Source organism: Electrophorus electricus, chromosome 13, assembly GCF_013358815.1.
Source record: "Electrophorus electricus isolate fEleEle1 chromosome 13, fEleEle1.pri, whole genome shotgun sequence".
NCBI classification, from domain to species: domain Eukaryota; kingdom Metazoa; phylum Chordata; class Actinopteri; order Gymnotiformes; family Gymnotidae; genus Electrophorus; species Electrophorus electricus.
In genome coordinates this window covers 12,726,910-12,745,570 of record NC_049547.1, presented here as the reverse complement: position 1 = coordinate 12,745,570, position 18,661 = coordinate 12,726,910, and the positions used below count along the sequence as shown (strand labels likewise).

General features: G+C 40.8%; 2 protein-coding genes across 10 annotated transcripts in view; one reads left to right on the top strand and one right to left on the bottom strand.

Moving 5' to 3' along the window:
- Positions 1–5,118, top strand: part of LOC113578398 (protein unc-79 homolog) — a 36,063-nt gene extending 30,945 nt beyond the window's left edge. For 7 of the 8 annotated variants that reach the window (XM_035533016.1, XM_027011622.2, XM_027011617.2 and 4 more), the window contains 9 exons: positions 1,776–1,880; positions 1,968–2,045; positions 2,215–2,304; positions 2,451–2,626; positions 2,799–2,982; positions 3,066–3,269; positions 3,634–3,711; positions 3,904–3,945; positions 4,089–5,118. In XM_035533016.1, the coding sequence (XP_035388909.1) occupies positions 1,776–1,880; positions 1,968–2,045; positions 2,215–2,304; positions 2,451–2,626; positions 2,799–2,982; positions 3,066–3,269; positions 3,634–3,711; positions 3,904–3,945; positions 4,089–4,277 (1,146 nt within the window). In that variant the 3' untranslated portion in view covers positions 4,278–5,118. Of the gene's footprint in view, positions 1–1,775; positions 1,881–1,967; positions 2,046–2,214; positions 2,305–2,450; positions 2,627–2,798; positions 2,983–3,065; positions 3,270–3,633; positions 3,712–3,903; positions 3,946–4,088 lie in introns of those variants that run through there. The other variant, XR_004776794.1, reaches the window with a different exon arrangement.
- A 1,793-nt stretch (positions 5,119–6,911) lies between these two features.
- LOC113578399 (proline-rich membrane anchor 1-like) lies at positions 6,912–16,727 on the bottom strand. Of its 2 annotated transcripts, none has more exons than XM_027011623.2 (4): positions 15,967–16,727; positions 14,687–14,828; positions 12,260–12,386; positions 6,912–8,499 (listed from the first exon to the last, which is right to left on the bottom strand). In XM_027011623.2, the coding sequence occupies exons 1-4, from the start codon at positions 16,057–16,059 to the stop codon at positions 8,394–8,396; spliced, it is 468 nt and encodes a 155-aa protein (XP_026867424.1). In that variant the 5' UTR covers positions 16,060–16,727; the 3' UTR covers positions 6,912–8,393. The 2 variants fall into 2 exon arrangements, with proteins under 2 accessions (XP_026867424.1, XP_026867425.1); XM_027011624.2 differs by having other exon boundaries at positions 16,057–16,727.
- Between the last annotated feature and the right edge of the window lie 1,934 nt (positions 16,728–18,661).

Genomic DNA, 18,661 nt, shown 5'->3' with positions numbered 1-18,661 from the left:
CCTTGGATATCGAACTCATAACCATGGTAATGCTAGCACTTTGCTTAGCTAGGTGATCTACAGGGTCACTAGTGAGTTGCAGATGTATGCTGTAATGGATAATAGCCCGCCATCAGTCTGAAATGAAGATTCTTACCCTAGTTATATGTTTGACCTCTTAAGATTGGGTGAACATTTTAGTACTCAGTGCAAATGAAATAATTCAGTATGAAACCATATTATGAGTGCAGCACATGGCTCAGGAGTCCAGCAGTAACACCACTGAGCATGCAGGCTGCTTGAACCTGCTTTAAAATAAATAAACACCATAGTCAAAGGCAAAGTCTGAGTTATTTGTGGTTACAAAGCAGCTTTACAAATGGTAAAGCTCCTAATGAGCAAGCCAGTGGTGACAGTGGCAAGGAAAAACTTCCTGGGTGGATTAAGGAAGAAACCTTGGGAGGACCAGGACTCGAGGGAATCCATCCTCCTAGGGTGGCCGGGATTATAAGAAGTCCGTGCTGTTCTACTTAGGTTATCTATAAAGCATGCTTACACATATATCATTATCCCAGTGTTAACAACATTTACAGTGTTCAGCCTTCAGCACCTTTAGACTATGCACCTTCTCATACACATCTTATCCAAAGGGAAATACACCACTGGGATCTTTTCTCTCTGAATATAAATCTAGTCTTCCTCCTCTTTCCATGCTCCCTCTTGCTATCATCCACTTGAAGAAGAATTCAATCAGTCTGTATTGATTTTCATATTTCAGAATGCTGGTTTAGAGGTGCGGGAGATGGATGTGCTCCCGAGACCTGCTGATATGATCATCTGAGCCTCTGCAGTCATTTTTACTTGGTGTGAGGGGTTGCCCTTCGTATGCCTTTCCACAGCATACTACATGCTGGCACTAGAGGTCTTATGCTCCCAGTTATATTGATTTGTCTTCGGCAGTTCAGAGCATTCATTTTTCATAGCATGGTTGAGTGGACTTATGAATGATCCAGAATCACAAATATGTCAACTTTTGTTTTGCTGCTTCAGTGTCACCACATGTGAAAGGTTTTGGACTGTAAGAAAGGTCTTGGACTATGCCTGAGCTGCTTGATTAAAATTTGCTCTGTAGATGATGACAGAATTGGAAATAAAGGTGTATTTTCTAAATACAATGTTTGATGACATTTAATATAAACATACTCTTTGCTAGTTCAGTTTTAGGTAATAGAACATGACTGAAATGCCCTAGATGAGCTCTTTGAGAAAACTAATACTTAATATACTTCCATAAAGTAAAAGTGACTTGAATGTTATGAGAATATAGCAGGGTATATCCCAAGTTGACCTTGGGAAGCATGATTACAGCTGTGGGATTACAGTTGAGTTGCCCTCTGTTTCAGTTATAGCCCGGCAGGACCTAAAGTGCTGACATGCAGATGCAGCTCCTGTTGCTGAGAGAACGGGCAAGCGAGCGGGGAGAGGCGAGATGGCTTTTATGTGGGCACGGACTATGGAAGAAGAACTGGGCACACTGCCATTCTAATCTGCTGGTCTTCAGGCTGGAATATAGATAGACAACATTACACTGAGTGGAACAGCGGGTGGAGACGTAATTAGGGTGCAAGAAACAGACAGTTGTAGAGGAGAAACAAACAGACAAGGTGTATAATCCCTGAGACCAACAGGAATGGTGAATTCAAAACAGAGGGTGCATTGGACAAACAGGGACAAAGATATGAAGGATGTTTTTTACATTTCAGTGTTCTTGCTCTGATTTTTTTTTCCTTTTGTAGGAAAGGGACAAATTCTACATGTCCCGGGTTGTGGTCCTGGAGTTACTGCAAGCACTGAAGTTCAAGTCTTCGATTCCTGACACTAATCTTTTACTCCTGGTCCAGGTAGTTTGTGTTGTGATGTACATAAAAAGTGAGGCATGGAGACAGTCATGCACCAATGCTACCTCTGTGTATTCTGTTTTCCATAAGTTTGTATGCACTGACATCGGAACCCGGCTAGCTGAGTCAACAATTCTACAAAAGCACATGATCTCATCTTTGCCTGGGGTTAGTGCATTAACCTATGTTTCAGTTTGAATGAGTACATATCAGTACATGTGTTTATTATATATATATATATATATATATATATATATATATATATATATATATATATATATATATATATATATATATATATATATATTATAAGGTAGTTGTATTTGTATTCTCTCAGTGCACAACAGCTGCCATGGAGTGTTTGAGGCAGTACCTCAGTGAGCTGCTAGATTTCATTGCAGACATGCACACTCTGACCAAATTAAAGGTGCAGTATGTAATGCATATGCAACAGTTCTGAAAGGTTTTGTGCTGTTAGATATTTTGGACAGAATTTCTTTTTCATCACCTAGATACTTTGTAATGTTTCTGTTATGTACTGTAATTAGAAACATGTGACCTCCTCCCCCGCAGAGTCATATGAAGGCATGCTCACAGCCGCTTCATGAGGATACATTTGGTGGGAATCTAAAAGTAGGCTTAGCCCAGGTAGCTGCCATGGAAATCAGTAAAGGCAATCACCGTGACAACAAGGCAGTGATTCGTTACCTACCATGGCTATATCACCCGCCCTCTGCTATGCAACAGGGGTAAGAGCTTCTTCCCCACCAAACATAAAAGGAATTTGCTGAGTTAATACTACCATTTATCTTTGTGAAGTGCTGTACATTCAGTCATATAACTAAAAGGTACATGACGAGTAATTGAAGATGGTTCTTAATGTGGTGGCTGTTCTCTGATAATGAGTTTTCTCTTCCTCAGGCCCAAAGAGTTCATTGAATGTGTTTCTCACATCCGCCAACTCTCCTGGCTTCTGCTGGGCTCTCTTACCCACTGTGCTTTGCATCAGGGCTCCACATCCTGTATGCCCATTCCACTGGACGCCGGCTCTCACATCGCAGACCACCTCATTGTCATCCTCATTGGATTCCCAGAGCAGTCCAAGGTCACTTCAGTCCAGAGCCATCCACAGACGTGCAGCCTGGACCATCAAATTGCAGCACTAACATTCATGTTCTCTTCCTCCAGACCTCAGTGCTACACATGTGCTCCCTGTTCCATGCCTTCATGTTCGCACAGCTGTGGACCATCTACTGTGAACAGGCGGCCGCAGCACCAGCTGGCCAGAACCAGAACCAGAATGAGTTCTCCTCTGGGGCCATCCTCACGGGCCTGGAGTTCTGGAGCCGTGTCACACCCAGCATCCTCCAACTCATGGCCCATAACAAAGTAGTAAGATGCTGCTCTGCATTCAGATTTTACTGAGGTCATCTGTTTTCACAAGAGCACTGATTCTTTTTTTACTTTGGCATAAATGTTAATTGTTTCCTTTGCACTGTGCCTGAAAATTACTAAAATGCATACAGGTTCCATGTCGCAGTAATCCATTATGGTTTGTACTGGCATTGAAACATAATGCATATTTAACCCAGATAGATTACTTATAATGTGATCAATATTACACAGTATTAAATTGAATGGATCTTTATGGCATTGGAATTTTGTTCTCTCCAGCTTAACTGTCCTTGTGCTTGAATCACCTTGATGTTATTTTCTAGATCACAAATGACAACTGTTCTGTTTTTCATCCCTTCAGATGGTGGAAATGGTGTGTTTGCATGTCATCAGTCTGATGGAAGCGTTACAAGAATGCAATTCAACCATTTTTGTAAAGGTGAGTTTGTGTTGTTTCTTACACACTTCTTAATGTAATCTGAAATGCCAGAGTAATGAATATCACAGTTAATTCTGTTGATTGCTGTTATATCATAATGGAATGTATGGTCAGATTTTCTGCAGTCTTTTTGCTGTCATTAAGGTGTTTTAAAGTTTAATCACTGATCTTCCTCTTTACCCTTTTCTGTAGTTAATTCCTATGTGGTTGCCAATGATTCAGTCTAACCTAAATGTAAGTATTCGACGTAATTCATACACTATGATGTAAATTTCCAAAAATATTTCTTGCTTAAAGTTGCTGACTTTTGAAGACTTTTGAAACCCCCGCAATACAACATATTTGCTCACAAGCTGATTGGCTCTGTCGATCTGTAGCACCTGTCTGCAGGTCTCCAGCTGCGTCTGCAGGCCATCCAGAACCGAGTGAACCACCAGGGCCTCCAGGGGTCTCCTTCCGGCTCCTTTCCTTTCGCCCTACGCAAATGGCTACAGTGCACTCAGTTTAAAATGGCTCAAGTGGAGATCCAGTCCTCAGAGGCTGCCTCCCAGTTCTACCCCATGTGACACACACTCCTGTAGGAGCGCCTGCAAGACCAGCACACACTCTGCTCCAGACAGCACACTCTTTTTCTGTGAACACAAGCGTAGTTATATTTTGCAGCTCCGTTTTTGTGTGTATGACCTGAGTTATACTACTGTTTGTGGGTTTTGGCAACAGCAATTATGCAGTAGCAAATGCAGCCTAACAGTGTATACCTTAACTGAGGTCTGTGATCGCATGCAATCTTCATGGTCATGCATAAGGCAAGTGAAGTCATTAAGGAAACATTGGCACAGAATATTAAGATGTCAGAACAGCAGGAGGTGATACAAACAGATACAGGAGTCTTCCTACTGTGTGGGTGGGTGAGCGAGATGTGGACAATTATGCCCTATCATGATAAGCATTTGGGTGGTCCCACTGTGGAATATATTTATTTATTTATCTATTAAACAGAAATGCAGCTTTGAATTTTTTTTTTTTTTAGCTCAAACATTTAATTTGGTTACTGAGTTTAAGGTTAGGTTTAGGTTTGAATGTAGCATTATTAGTATATATAAGTAAAGCATTATTTAGCTAAATTATTCCACATGTCACTGGAAAGACTCCACAATCATGTTAATACAAGTGTGTGTGTGTGTGTGTTTGTGTGTGTGTGTGTTTGTGTGTGTGTGTGTGTGTGTGTGAGAGAGAAAGAGAGACAGAAGTATGAGATATGGGAATCATACTACCCTTCATGTGAACAGAAGCTGAAAGAATAATGTTAAATGTAGAGGGCTTATAAAAACACTTTACAGATATTGAACCATATGTTTTGAATATGTTTATTCCTTTTAAGTAAAAAAATAAAACAGAAGTTTTCTATATGGTGTGTCAGATTTTGTATTCAAATTGTAACTGTAAAGCATTTTACTTAAGGTTGCTTAAAACTCTAAGTGTCATTCAAAAAAAGGAACTAATTTAGGAACTATTTTAACCAAGTGTGAAGTGATGAAGGGTCCTGTCCTGGTCTCTTTCGCAGACAGATAAGCAGCACTGCTATGTTTAAGCCTCCTACCTTTCCAACATTCATTCTAAACCATGTGTTTTTCCAGTTACACAATGCCAATGCTTTCATTAGTTGTCCCTTTATTCCAGTGAAATGAGATTTACTTTGAATGATCACAATTGTATTACTAAGACTGCATTGCATATACCCACAAATTACATAGACATCAGCATACTGCATCCCTAGCAACATGCCCTACCCTCGTGCACCTCCGACGCTGAGGTCCTTCCCTTCAACCTCTAAGCCCAACTCATCAAAGCAACTCTATCCTGCCGTGTATGTGTGTGTGCGTGTATGTGTGCATGCACACGTGTTCGTGTGTGTGCACATGTGTGTGTAATCTACTCCCCACGCTCAGAGGCAGCATCTGCCAGACGCCTGCCATGGTCGTTTGAACTCCGAGCCCTTTCAAATATCTCACTCATTAACACCTGCTTATATAAACAGTCTCCCAGCCATGGGCCCTCCTCCTGTCTGCTTCACCTTCCCCATTCTCCCAGGCAGAGCCATATGTGTGGAGAATTGAGTTGATGAGAGGACAGCTGGAGGTCAGTAATTAGCAGGCCACAGGACTTTTAAACTTGGGAAGGGGAAATGTGTAGGGGGAAAGCTCATGGAATCCTGGGTTGATGAAGGTGACCATCAGCTGGCTACCAACAGGAATGAAGTACTAATGCAGTCCCAATTCTCGCCTCATAAAAGGCAGGATCAACAGATCTAAGGCAAACCTGTAATAAGACTCAATCAATTTATCATGCATCTCTGATTGAAAAGACCCCAATATTCCACAAATGTTCTAGTCTCCAACTGGATAATGGACGCTGTATTTTGTATTTTAGCTACGAGGTTTTGTCTAACAATCTGGATCTGACGAAAACATATTGCGACATCAACTGTGTCAAGGTTTAAGTGGGACCACATCAGAGGCTCCAGGTAACCTGAAGTTCCAGAGAGTTCCAGAGTTCCAGACAGTTTTGAGGAGTTTCTTTGTTTCATAATCAAACACTTTTGCAAAATAGAGTGTTAGGAAACGTCTCCTTTCATTTTTGATGTATGCCTGTACAAAGCTGTGATTTTCTGTGTTTTTCTGTGCCAAGCAGTCAAGGTGGCACAGCAGGAAATTCACTACAGTGAGGAGCTTTCCTGACTCAGACATCGTTGGGCTCCAGCCAACACAGACACGTTTGTCAGATGAGTTCTTTTCTTCAGTCATTTAGAATACTACAAACCATGCCATGCATTAATGCTTAACCTGCTCAGAATGTCACCTGACAATATCATTAAGAGTCACTCTTACAGGAGAAAGGTAGCTTCTTAAAGCATATTAATCTCAATTACATTACACATTTATGTTTCTTTCAATGGATACTTATAGGAAACAGATACTTCTGTACCCATATTTTCTGATGATTGACTGAGTCCTGAACAACATTGCACTTGTTAATAATTATTCTCGAATGAAAATTATTTTTCTTACATTTGCAGACTAGACAAGCCTTTGAAAACTACTGTCTTTTTGGTGGCCATAGGTTACACTGACACTAGAGTGTGGCACAGCAAAGAATATGCACATAGCATACTTTACAACACATGACTGAACTACAGACAGTTTCACATCTAACTGCATTGCTTTATTTCTGCTATGTATAAATATTTTCAGTCACTCGGTATGAGTGAATAACAGTCCAGAAGGCAAGTATTTTGCAATCAATATTTACATTCATGCATCATTCCCTCACTTTAGTACATATATTTTTAGTTATTTTAAATATAGTTTTCTGAGATTTTTCTAGTTCTAGGTTATTCTTGTTACACTGTAGGTAAAAAAAATTCATGAAGGTTTTGGGCAAGTAGACTTCAAATCTACACAAACAGCACTGAGACACAACATGTTTTCACCATTGAAACAGAACCAACTGCTTCTGTTGTAGTGCATATCCAAAGGTTCACTGCTCCACTTTAATGCCCTTTTCATTAACATTGTGGTATGAAGCTCATGATACTCTTTTTACAGCAACAGCAATGCTGCAAATGTTTATGACTCTTTTAATCACAGCTTGTGTAGGGTTTGCGTGGAGTTCTGCTCCCCATATTAAACAGCTGGGCTCATCAGATATCTTGAACCTAGTGGTCACACTCTAGCAGAAGAGCCCTTGACTGGAGGCTGATGAAGGGACCAATTACCATGTAATCATAGCAAAACATGAACAGGGGTGTCCTGCAAAAGTGTCCACTGTCCTTGTAATCACTGGAATTTGCCACAGACAAGGGGGTGTTTAGCATTCTATCTCTGAGGAGGATAAAGCCTCAAAAACTGTATGGTTTGTATCACTGCACATATACATCACAGAGATAATGAAACTGAACACTGAAACAACCCTCTAGAGCTCCTTCCAGAAAGATGATGTAACATACCATGTGAACGTATTTGTGCATAGGCCTTTTGTTAACAATATATCACATTGATTTCTATATACACAGCAAGAACATGATTACATAGCCAATGTTACATAGGTCAATCAATCTATAGGTGTTAATTTGAATACAAAATGCTATAGATGGAAATGCTCTGTTACCTGTCTATAATATACCATGCAAATTAGGTTTTTAAAACTAAAGTCTTTTTCAAACATCTCAGCTTCCAGACATGCAGTGCCCCACTGTTCACTGCATTTCTAACAAATGCAAGTAAATAGTAAATTAATACATAAATAGAAAAGTTATATATTCAGATCAGTGCATCAAATGTAAAATAAAAGATTTATTTTCGGTATTCTATTACGCACCCCCCTTCCCCCCCAAAAAACCCCAAAACAAAACAAACATCGCAGACATTGTTCAATGTCTCTAAGCCAGTGCTTAAACCATGGCAGCATGTCTCTTTGGGGAGTGCGCTGTAGTACTGTACCAATGCAGTCTGCACTGTTCACACAAGCCAGCCTTGCTCATGTCTCTCTGTGTTTCTGCCTTGACGTGAGTGGTGCATTTGGTCTAGTGCACATCTGCTGCACACTGAGCCAGTGAGCCCAGGGCTCGCAGTTCTTCAGCAGAAGTGGCCAGCAGCATCGCGTGCACTCACTCTGTGCACCGCTCAAACTACAACATTATTAGTGCCAACATTTTTGGTCTTTTTTCTGCGGGAGCTCATGGCGTATTCTCCGCGGTTTGTACCATTCGCTTCTTTCCTTAGTGGTTTCCTGCAAACAAACAAACAAACAAACAAACAAATAAAACAAATTAAAATGAAAGGCTCTGAGTCCGTTTCTTCCTTGAAACACACATACGCACAAAATGAGGGAGTTCAGTCAAAACATTTTCATTTTCAGCATAATACATTGATCAAATTGATTCCTCTCACTCTTTTATAGTCCTCCTACAGCCTCTCTACAGTGCTGTACTGTTTAAAATGCATTGTACCTCTTCTAACATGAGCAAGAAATGCAGTTAACTACGCCCACATGATGCAAAAAATCTCTTTTGCTCTGTGCAAGACAGTATTACTCAACATGGCCTATTCATGCTCCCCTCTGTCTCCCTTTCATTACCTCCCTGGTTATTGTATCTCTCCACTGCAGTGTGTCTTATGGGCCACATCAGCCTGTAGTCTTTTTCGGCTTGCGTAACACTGAACTGAGCTGAATATGTTCAGTGCAGGCATTTCTACTACTGTACAGTTGCTCTGATGGTGCTTGGGTCCCTAAGGGTACATTACAACCCCTGTCTTCATTCCTCTTATAGCCATATCACATGAGAGGAGAATTCATGAGAGGGCTGAACCTTGAGCTAAATTTAAAAATCTCTCTAGGTTTAAGGTAGAACTGAATCCAGTGGGAAGGCATTTGAATACCAAGAAAATTCTAAAAATGTGTACATAGCAAAGCATGTCTAGGACAACTGAGTCAGACACATGCATTGGTCTCTCCTGCGTGAAGCAGCAGTGTGGAAGTGGGGATTCTTGGACTATTCGATGATCTTATGACGCTGCCTGTGCATTTTCTGCCCAAGAACCACTTATTCTGAGACACAGTTTTTAAAAATTAAGTCTACATCATGATTTAGTTTATGCTTAGTGGGTAAGAATGAAGTGCTGTATTTCAGGTGCAAACTGGGAATTTGCCCTGATCCACCCCCCACCCCGCCAGGGCTCTAACCACACCCTGGCCAATTATTCAAGATAGTCTGCACATGCAGATTGATGACATAACCTAATATCAATAAAAAGGTAATTTAATATGTAACTAATTTAAACAATATGCCTTTAAGTAATACATGCATGATTAGTGGATGTATGGGAGTTGAGTGTAGGGGAAAATTGCTTGTATAAACAAAGCAGAAGAAAATAGACCCATCAATCAAAACAGGAGAAAATGAAAATATAATCCTGGAACTCAAATAAAAAATTTTAACAAGCTGCAGTAGATTGTTCAAAAAGTCACTCTATAGAATTTGTAGAAAACATTCTTCATATTAAACTCTTCTGATTTGCTCTGTTACTCTCCTCAAGTTGGCCTCAACTTGGTAATGCTCTTGGATATGACTTCTAAAAAACTTTCATACAATATCTGATATGATTTTTGTATAAAATCGTGGACCAAGAGTAAATGGTTGAACTGCACATAGTGATTTGGCAAAAAAAAAAAAAAGACAAACTGTAACGGCCCGAGTGCCACAGGGCGAGGAGCAGGACGCACAGACTCCATTGACGTGGACAGATATTTACTGACATATGAAGACAACGGCACTCACATATAACACAAGCAGTGAACATGAATATGAATACGTTTAACATAAAACACAAGCGATGAACATGAATATGAATACACTTAACATTGACAATAAGAACAAGCATTTAAACGCCATGAACTTGAACAACGGCAATGACCGACAGCATTGCACACAATGACAGGGGTTTAAATACAAAGACAAAGACAAAACACTAACCAGGTGCAGGTGTGTGCAGGCGTGGTTACAAATAAACAAACGAGATCCTCCCACTACACTCAGCGGGCCAAACCACATGACCCATGAGAGGCAAGCGTTCCGTGACACAAACTGAATGTCTACCATGGCCTAGGGCACCATAGGTGACCCTTTTGGGAGTCCCATGGTCCAGCTACCATCCAGGCTTCTCAATAATACATGGCAGCAGTTGACACATGGCAGGTAGTTAGTTACACAACCCTTCACAGAACTGATAAATATTTTATTGGAAAGCTGTTTAAGTGCTGGGCCCTTATCGTTTGAAGTTCTTAGGAGAACACTGAGACCAGTACAAGTATTGCCCTGTCTAAAACATGGTGTAATGGTGCAAACTAAAGGACTAAATATTTAAAAAATGGCAAACAATTTTGAAGGTCCAAGTACACATTAACCTCACAGATATTTAGTAATGCTTACAAATGTTTTATAATGTTTATTATTGGTACATAAATATTTTGGTGGTAATGGCTATGAGGTCTTAGTAATTAATAAAGGTCTGCTTTTTGTGCCAAGCTATTTTCCTTTTGCACATTCTGTTTATATTCTCCTAATGTTTTTATGTGTTGTTTTATGTAAAGTTCCTGATTCCCTAATGCATCTGTGTACATTAGTTTATGACACAAAAGCACTAAGCAAACACCCATTCTCCTCATCCAGGACTTCCTCTGTGGTAACACTAGCGGAATTAATCTCCACTCAAAGCTCCTCGGCCAGAGACAGAGACAGATGACTGGCACAAACAGAGCAAAAGCTTTGCAGTCATCGGCTGCTCCTGCAGCAGGGCCTCCTCTGGCAGTGCTGTGCGAGGGCCCTGGCCATTGGCCAGCCAGCTTCACTTGGGAAGTCCAGTGCCGATGGGCTGCACAGTGCATAAGACCGTCTCCCGGTTGTTATTGACTCAGAGAGCTCATAGCCCAGGTTCAATTACAGCTTTCCAGTTTTTCCATGCTATTAGCTATTTCTCTTCCATTTTAGGTCTAGCATCCTAGAACGTCTTCATCCATATTCTCCAAATGTGAATATGAATCTTTGACAACAGGCAGTCCATATAAAATCTTGTTTCTCACTATTTCATTTGTTTCTCCCTATTTCAAAAGTATATCACTAAGGCTTAGACCTATTAGCGCTCTCTATTTCAAGAGTACATCACTAAGGCTTAGCCAGATCAGCTCTTACTATTTCAAGAGTACATCACTAAGGCTTAGCCAGATCAGCTCTTACTATTTCAAGAGTACATCACTAAGGCTTAGCCAGATCAGCTCCTACTATTTCAAGTTGTACTTTTCATCCAGGCTTTACACCTTCATACTGTGCCTGTAATGAAATGGTTAGCTTTCTTAGCCTTTGTCATATCTTCTACCTGACAGAGCCTGCCTCCTAGATTGGATGTGAAATGTGTTTTCCTTTATTGGAAAAAGGATTGCTGTCAGATCCAACCGAGCCTAGTTCTGTCTACCCTGTGCAGCTTATTCTTTCCCTCTCTTTTTTTTCTAGAGAACAGGATTGGAAATAGTGACCTTCAGGTGAACCAAGTGAAGCCAGAAATTGTTTCTTAACTGTGCTTTTAACTACTCCAAATTAAAACAGCTAGATTGCTAAGGAAGCCAGGACTTATTGAATTCTTACTGTTTTAAACTTTAAGATGGGACCTGCTTGCATGTATAAAAGATGCTGCCTGAGACGAAAATGACTGGGCAGATTAATTAATGAATAATGACTTTGGTTTGGAGCTAAAGTACTCACTGCAGTAACACATTCCTGCTAACATAGCATTGCAAAAAAAAATCCCTCTGGTTACACATGGTGGAAAAATGCAATAATGACTTCAAAGACTATGCTGTCACTGCTTCAACTACCTGCATTTGGCCCAGCCTCGCTAAGAACACAGATTAAATTGCCCCCTTGTAAAAGATTTTCCACCACCATTGCATGATGGGATGCAGTACATGAAGACAGGCTATGTTCTAAATAGCCTACCTTTTAAAAGCCTTGTAGCAGATGATGAAAGTTAGAAGCAGAAAGAAAGTAGAGGTACATCCTACAGTCCAAACCACAAAGAAGTCCATCCAGGAGGGTCTGAGGAGTGATACTGGAGGCCCAGCAACTGAAAGCACAAAAATGTGTGTCTATGTGAGGCTACAGCAGAGGTGGACAAGAAAACAAAATAACAGCTTGTCAATAATCAATTATGTATATCAGCACCAAGAAATTTCTAAATTTCTCTTTCTCCCGTAAAAACACTCTGTTTTGTTTATTTTCATAATAAACTGCCATGAAAGATGGGTAAAGGAAATGAACTGAAGACCCTGAGCAGGAGCTTCCATGAATAAAGACACAGAGAAACCTTAAAGATAAAACATAAGAAGGGCTATAAAAGAAAAGGAAACTGGTTGATACTGGCCGTATGAAAGCTACTATAATTACTATAACAGAAAATAATAAGTGCTAAATATTTGAGATGGGACAGTAACAATATAATTTGACAGTGATTTAACTGTCAACACAGTTTAAAATTGTAGGTGTTAATTCAACAGCTGTGCCACATATAAATGCAGGGTGAAACGGTGGGGCAATAGAAGCAGAAGCTGTAAGTGTAATAGCTGAACACATGCAAGGAGAGAGATGAGGAAAAAGGTACATGAGTAGAGGATTTATATGAATAAATACCCAGTGAGTGTGAAATACTATCAACTGAAGTCCCAGATCGTCTGACAAAATGCAGTGTAAGGTTAAAAACAAACTGAGATGGTGTGAATTTTATTAAAGGCAGCAAAATCACAACACAGGTATTCACTGCACAACTTTTAATGAGTAGGTGCAATCTTTGTCTCACTAAGGCTTTTCTCATGTACATCACACACGCTGTTGTACAATTAGTAAAAAAGAAACATAAAACAACTAATCAAGGGTAATGAGGAGGAAAGTAAGAGAAGTGCTGAGCCGGGCAATGGTTATTAAGGGGTGTGTGTATATATATATATAAAGAGACTAAACAACAGGGAAGTCCAGGGAAAACCATGGGAACAACAACAGCCCAAGACCATGACATCAAGCTTCAATACAAAAAGCATCTTATGTAAGGATAGCCATTAAAAATGAATAAGGTGCAAATTAATAAGGCACAATAAATGATAAGAATTTCCAACAAAGTTCTGTTCAGCTGGAAAATGAATCAATAATAAATGATAATACTTATTATAATGATAATAATCATTTATTATGTTGGGACCCTCAAGCATAAACTTCTTCTACATTCTTTGCTGTTACTTCTTTTCAGCCTATACAGACACATACCACATAGTCTCTTAGGTGTGTTCTGAACATACATAGAATAGAAACTTGCACACACTCATACTTTTACATATCCCTTTATAAATTGCCTCTGGTCGACTGTAGAAACTCAACTTCAAACATAAAGACTGGAAACTTGGCCTGATTAATAAGCTCCATGTCTGTATCAAATCCGCAATTTGATTAATTCATCTGAGTTTTATTCAAGCCCTCCTCTGACTAAAGTGCCTGGCAGAGCAGCAGGCCCACATCCCTCGAGCTGCTCGAGGCATACAGGGGAATCCCCAAGGTCAGTCAGTATGAGATGGGCCAACGATTTGTGCACCGCACCAGAGTACAGCAAAGATGCTTATACTGCTCTGAAGAAAGGCAAACTAATCCATATTATTGTGCCCCATAACAGCCGAAGTTTTGAACTGCTCAAACTCTTAAGAATACTATATCAGCAATTCTACACGGCTCCGAGAACATAACATTATAAACAACAATTTTAAATTGCATAAATGGTCATAAAAATATGACACCATAAAATACGAAAAAGAAGCTTGAGACATGGGCTGAATTAAAGCACCATTCATGAAGTTAAATCAAAATCAAATCAAATTTATTTATAAAGTTCTTTTTACAACAGAAGTTGTCACAAAGCAGCTTTACAAATGTCCAAGTCCAAGCCCCCAGTGAGCAAGCCAAGGGTGACAGTAGTAAGGAAAACCTTCCTAGAGCATGAAGAAAAAACCTTGAGAGGAACCATGACTCAAGGGGGGGGGGGGGGCATCCTCCTCTGGCCAAACGATGAAGTGCCATCTCACATCTTTGCATTCCTGCTGGTTCCATGTTCTCCCCTAAATATGTGAAGCTTTGGTTTTGTGGTGACAGGTGGCAGGTTTCAGAGTGGCCTCTAACTGCAGGGAAGGTTTCAGAGCGGCCTCTAACTGCAGGGCAGGTTTCAGAGCGGCCTCTAACTGCAGGGCAGGTTTCAGAGCGGCCTCTAACTGCAGGGCAGGTTTCAGAGCGGCCTCTAACTGCAGGGCAGGTTTCAGAGCGGCCTCTAACTGCAGGGCAGGTTTCAGAGCGGCCTCTAACTGCAGGGCAGGTTTCAGAGCGGCCCCTTACCTGTGGGCATCAGTAGTCGTGGAGGAGGTGGGGGAGGAGGTGGGGGAGGCAGAGGTGGATAGATCTTGCAGTGGCACAATGACTGGCAGAGTTCACTTCCTCTCTGAGTGCCAAGCTGTGAGCATGACCTCTGAAAATCAGCCTGAGAGAGAGAGAGAGAGAGAGAGAGAGAGAGAGAAAGAAAGAGAGAGAAAGAGAGAGAGAGCATGAGTAGGTAGGTGTAGGAGAATATGTTTGAGTGAAAGCTAAAGAAAGACAGATGCAACCGCAGAGCATGCACGTGCAGTATGAAACAGGGTGTGGGCTTTGATGCATTGGCAGAAGGGACTATGGTAGTGGCACTGCCTGCATGACCACGCACTCCTGGCCATGATCAAAACTTGACAGTTGAAAGCAGATTGATGAATATGAATATTTGAATTTGCACCATTCTTTTGCATCCTCCAGAGTCAAAGTAAACTGAAAGCTTTGCTGTCAACTACAGTCAAATTCAACCACACTATACATTCAAGACTTTGAATAGACCCGTTATCTGCAAAACTCGCCCACCCACAGAGTGAGCTTTTCTATGCCTTTAGGATTGGTAGTGGGAGGGCTTTGAGACATGGGGAGAATACATTACTCTTGATCCTTAACCCCATCACTTGCCTGTAGGTTGTTGTTAGTATTTGCGTGGGTGTTAGTGTAAAGTCTGGCAATATGTAAATTGTGTTGGGGGACAAAAATGTTAGGCCTATGCTAACATATCTCATCTTCTGTTTTAACAAGCGTTAATGTGAGCTTTAGCGTGTGATTTCCTTTGTTGTCTATTATGTAAGAGAATGAAAACACAAAGATAGTAAAATAGTCTAGTCATGAGACCTTCAGCTCTCCTGAATGTGGATCTGTCCCTAGTAATTGAGCAAGCATTTGTTCTCTCAAATGCGTTTTGCGGAGAATGTTTCTTTGCTTTAAAATGTTTTGGGACAAGCATTTCCTCGCCATTTACAACTCTGCACATAAAAGGATCTTCTCACTTTGGCAGTTTCCATAAAGTGAAAGTGTAATATAGTGGCGCTACTCTCTCAATGTCACATCTCTGCGCACGCCGTTTAAATCTAGTCAAATCTGCAGACAAGAGCTCCTCAGATATGTGACCACCTGCACTATAATAACGAAGTTGACATTTTAAGCTTTGCAAAGCCGAAACGCAGATGTCCACTCCGTGACGTGCAGGACAGATATCGAGAGCAAAACTTCAAGTGACAGTCAAGGACAAAGCCGCTCAAAAAGCAACCTACCTGACATAAAAGAAGAATCGACGAGAGAAAGCAGTAACCTAACAAAAATGGCCAAAGCCGTAATTTAAAAGGCGTTCTGTGTCGAATTACCATTCCTCCTTTCCTGTTCTCGCAAGCTGATCGATGAATACACAATCAGGGGACGCATAGGACTGAGCTGATGAAAAGGACCGAGTCCTGTCCGTCTAGTCCAGTAAAGGAATCAGTGGACACATTTTCATCGAATATTTTATACCACAGACATCGGCGAGGAACGTCCCATTGGTTGACTGCATAAAAGATTAGCGACGAGTAAAATACTTTCAGGTTTTGGCAATATCTTTCCTGGAAACTTTCCGGAGTTCAGCATTGATCACATCCACGTAGTCGTATTTTCATTCCTGCTTCTTTTAAATGTGCTCACTCCAATAACAGTGTCTTAAGCGTGTGTCCCCACACCATCTGCGTTCCCGTGGTTCTTTCTTAGTCGTGCAGTCTGAGTAAATATGCATTCAACAGTCGAGTGGTTAACAAGACTGGATGAATGCGTTCCGCTCTGCGTAATCACCTAGAACTACGCATCCATTATTCCTGGCTTGCCTTCCATATCCCAGTACCAGCAACAGTCATTTAGGCTACAACACGCTGTTTTCAGGCAAAAATAAGTAATACGGCAAAGGCAAATAAGGCCAATTGTCGGGTAAACTTCATGAAAGGAAGCTCGTGCGCATAGGAGTCCGATCAAACACACACTGCCACGTCTGGATGTTTCTCGTCACCGACTAAGCAGCTATTGCGCTCCAGCGAGCCAGAAGCAGGGCTGTTGAGCTACGCGGCTCGGCGGACAGGTGATCCAGGGAAGCGGTCGGTGAGAGAGTAGTCGGCTCAAGAATCGCCCATCACCGATAATCAAAAAGAGGGAAAGTACTTTTTTAGTTCTATGTGAACATATAGAATAATATTTTGTAAAATAAAAATATCTGTTATATTTCACCCATTTAAAAGCCAGGCGTGTTTAGAGCAGTAATAACAGAGGCCCATTCTTCCTTTTGAGTAGATGTTTAACAATCCTCAACGTTATGTGGGACGCTTGGAGTTTCACGAAAATATATCAGCCATTGTAAAGGCTTATCGAGTTGCGTAAGTGCTCTAGTACTCTGCTGATATTAGCTGGGGACTGCTCTGTCACTCCAGCCTGTCATACAGATCAGACGCCTCTGTAGACTAGAGAAGAGGCTTAAAAGTAAAGGCTGTGTGTTACTGTCATGCTCGTGTCAAAAGCACATAATAAAATAACCCAAAACAGTCCATAATATGCACTGTAGATGTTACAGGCTACTGTTTCCAAATATGTTCCATGTTTGTGAATATAGAATACCTATCTATGGCTGCAGAACATAAGAAGAGGATCATCAGGACGTTTTCATTCTTAAAAGAAAACATGTAGAAAATATATACTTCAGCAGAACCCTTTTAGACCTCTTTCAGAACTTTTTTTGTATATATAAAGAACCAGCAAGGAATGGTTTAACCTGATGCTATTGTTGCATAAAAGATATCCCAAAATCAGAATCGTTTGCTACGCTATGTTCTCATCAGAACTTGGAGACATGAATTATTCAGAAAGGCATTGTCACTATACAGTGCAACAGTGAAGACACTGACATGGTTCTTCAAAAAAATCCTAACTGCAAGAAACCCATCAAAGAAATCATTCATAGTGTAGAAACATTTGGCAGCATCCAGAACCCCACAAGGGAATGAATAAAGTGGAAGGCTATTTTATTTGATAGATTATGAGAAATACTTAATGCATACCTCTGTGCAATATGCTGACTGCTATAACATTCTCGGTGTATGGGTTTAAATAAAGTAACTGGCTCTAGACCTGGGCCGAGATGAAAAGAGAAGCTGTGCTTTAGCTCACAGTCGCATGCCTGCCAGCGATACTCAGCATCTATAACCAGCTTGCATGGAGGCATGTTGGCTTCTGTTCAGTATGGGGGTACAATCTGCACCAAGCAGCATCCGCACCAGATGTCATTCTCCACTCCGCCCCTTCACCTTCTATACAGACACAGCTTAAGGCAAGTCTAAAGCTCAGAAACCATTTGTAGTGTGTTCAGGAGACAGATGACTAAATATCAGGGCATGATCTGAAGTCAGGTTTACATCACAAGCATATTACATGAGATAACTCGTTTTAAATGACTGGTACATGTTCTAGCTGTCATATTCTCTTTGTGAGTAGTTTTTTTAGGGAGAACTTTACATGGTTTCTTTAGCTGAAAAACTCGTCGATTTAACATTCATTAAATCATGAACAAATTTTTACAAACTAATAGTGTGCCTGATTAAACCTGAATGAGGTGGCACATACCCATGTTACTACAGAACAGTAGCTCAAGGGTATAAGTGTCATTTGAGTCAGTGTATGAAGGTGCAGGGAGAATAGAGCCATCAGGCCTTTATGTTATTACAGGTGAACTAGGAAAACCTGACATTTAAAACTCCTGATCTTGCATAACTTTTTTTCAACACAGAGGACATACCTGGCAAAAACACAGTTTAGCAATGCAGAGGTCTATGCACCAGCTCTGGCTGAGGGTCCTACAGAATTAGCCTTGCACCAATATTGGAAAAGATATGTAATGCCCAACATATATATTTATGTACAGTTTGTTTTAGCAATCCTCCAAATCTTCCACGACCAATG